The sequence below is a fragment of the Chelonoidis abingdonii genome, chromosome 5 (genome assembly GCF_003597395.2).
Source record: "Chelonoidis abingdonii isolate Lonesome George chromosome 5, CheloAbing_2.0, whole genome shotgun sequence".
In the NCBI taxonomy this organism is placed as follows: domain Eukaryota; kingdom Metazoa; phylum Chordata; order Testudines; family Testudinidae; genus Chelonoidis; species Chelonoidis abingdonii.
This window is the reverse complement of record NC_133773.1, coordinates 36179430-36180864: the sequence shown is the minus strand read 5'-3', so window position 1 is coordinate 36180864 and position 1435 is coordinate 36179430. Positions and strand designations below refer to the sequence as shown.

The 1435-nt window shown below is 68.9% G+C and overlaps 1 protein-coding gene across 1 annotated transcript; it reads right to left on the bottom strand.

The window, feature by feature from the left end:
• Positions 1 to 45: 45 nt before the first annotated feature.
• LOC116815025 (multiple epidermal growth factor-like domains protein 8) lies at positions 46 to 1229 on the bottom strand (the record flags this gene model as incomplete). Its single annotated transcript, XM_032763023.2, has 1 exon — positions 46 to 1229. A coding segment is annotated over one exon (1176 nt), but the record flags the coding sequence as incomplete, so codon positions are not given.
• Between the last annotated feature and the right edge of the window lie 206 nt (positions 1230 to 1435).

Genomic DNA, 1435 nt, shown 5'->3' with positions numbered 1-1435 from the left:
CCAGTCTGGATCAGGTGTAAACAAAGCGCGCGGGCCATCGGGAGGGAAGGGGTTCACAGTGACATGCTGGTGAGGTTGTCATGGCTCAGCAGCCCCTTGCGGACACCACCAGCCCCATGGCTCCCACCCCCGCAATAGTCCTGCAGGTTGTGGCGCAGGGTAACCAGGGCGGAGCCCAGGCAGGAGCGATTGGGGGCCTGGTTGCCACCGGGCAGCTGGAGCAGCACAGTGGCCACGCCGGCCATGCCGTCGTCCGTGGGCTCCAGCGTGACGGGGCCCACGCGGAAGCTGGGGTTGGGGCAGGAGCAGCCCAGCAGCTGAGCCAGGAAGGGCTCGGAGCGGCGGAGGTGGGCTGTGTAAGCCTCGGGGTAGGGCTTGAGGCGGGCCAGGGGGGCAGGCGGCTTGTGGGGCTGGGCCGGCAGGAAGAGCCGGTTGGTGGCCGGGGGCCCGGGCTCCGGCTCGAAGCAGACGGTGACCTTGGCGAAGGGGCGACTGGCCATCTTGGTCATCTCCTGCAGCTGGCGGTGCTGCTCGTGCCGCAGGTCCAGGCACTGCTTGGCCTTCCAGAGCAGGACGCAGGCCGAGAGGAAGAGGAAGAAGCAGGAGAAGAAGACAGAGAAGAAAACGAAGAGATCGATATGGGCCTGGTCCTGCCGGAAGAAGAGCAGCCCCTGCGAGGCGCCGCCGTTCCCGCTGCCACCCACGCCCAGCAGCAGCAGGTAGAAGCGGCTGGACTTGAGCGCGTGCAGCTCGTGCGGGTAGGTCACCACCACCCGGTCTCGCACGCCTCGCACCACCAGAACGGCCTGCGGCTCGCGCACCGTCAGGTAGGTGATGAGCCCATGGGGGTGCTCCTCCCACAGCCGGGGAGGGGCCGTGCTGTTGGGCCCCCCCTCGGTCCCGGCCAGCGCCAGCACCTGCACGGCGTGTACCCCCGTGGCCCGGTCCACCTCCACCGCAAAGGTGTCGTAGGCGGGCGAGACAAAGAGGTCGACGGCGCCGAAGGTGACGTCCACGGTGATGCGGATGTCGACGTTGGTGAACTTGGGCTGCACCCCGAAGAGCACGGTGCGGCCGCGCGCCAGGTGCTGCAGGTTGGGCTGGTGGAAGCAGTTGCTCTGCGAGGTGGGGTCGAAGCAGAACTCCTGCTCCACCGAGATGAGCCGGTAGCACTGGAGTCCCCCGACCGGCGCCCCGTGGAACGAGTCCCGGCACTTGGCGCACTGGGGAGAAGGGCGTCAGTAAGAGCAGCCCCCCACTGAGTGCCCCCACTGGCTCAGCCCAGGCCCCCACCTCTGCCCCACAGGGCTCCCTCTGAGTGCCCCAACCCCGCTGGCTCAGCCCAGCCCCCCCAACCCTGCCCCACAGGGCTCCCTCTCAGTGCCCCCCCCAACCACAGCCCCACTCCATCCCACAGGGATCCCTCTGAGCCCCC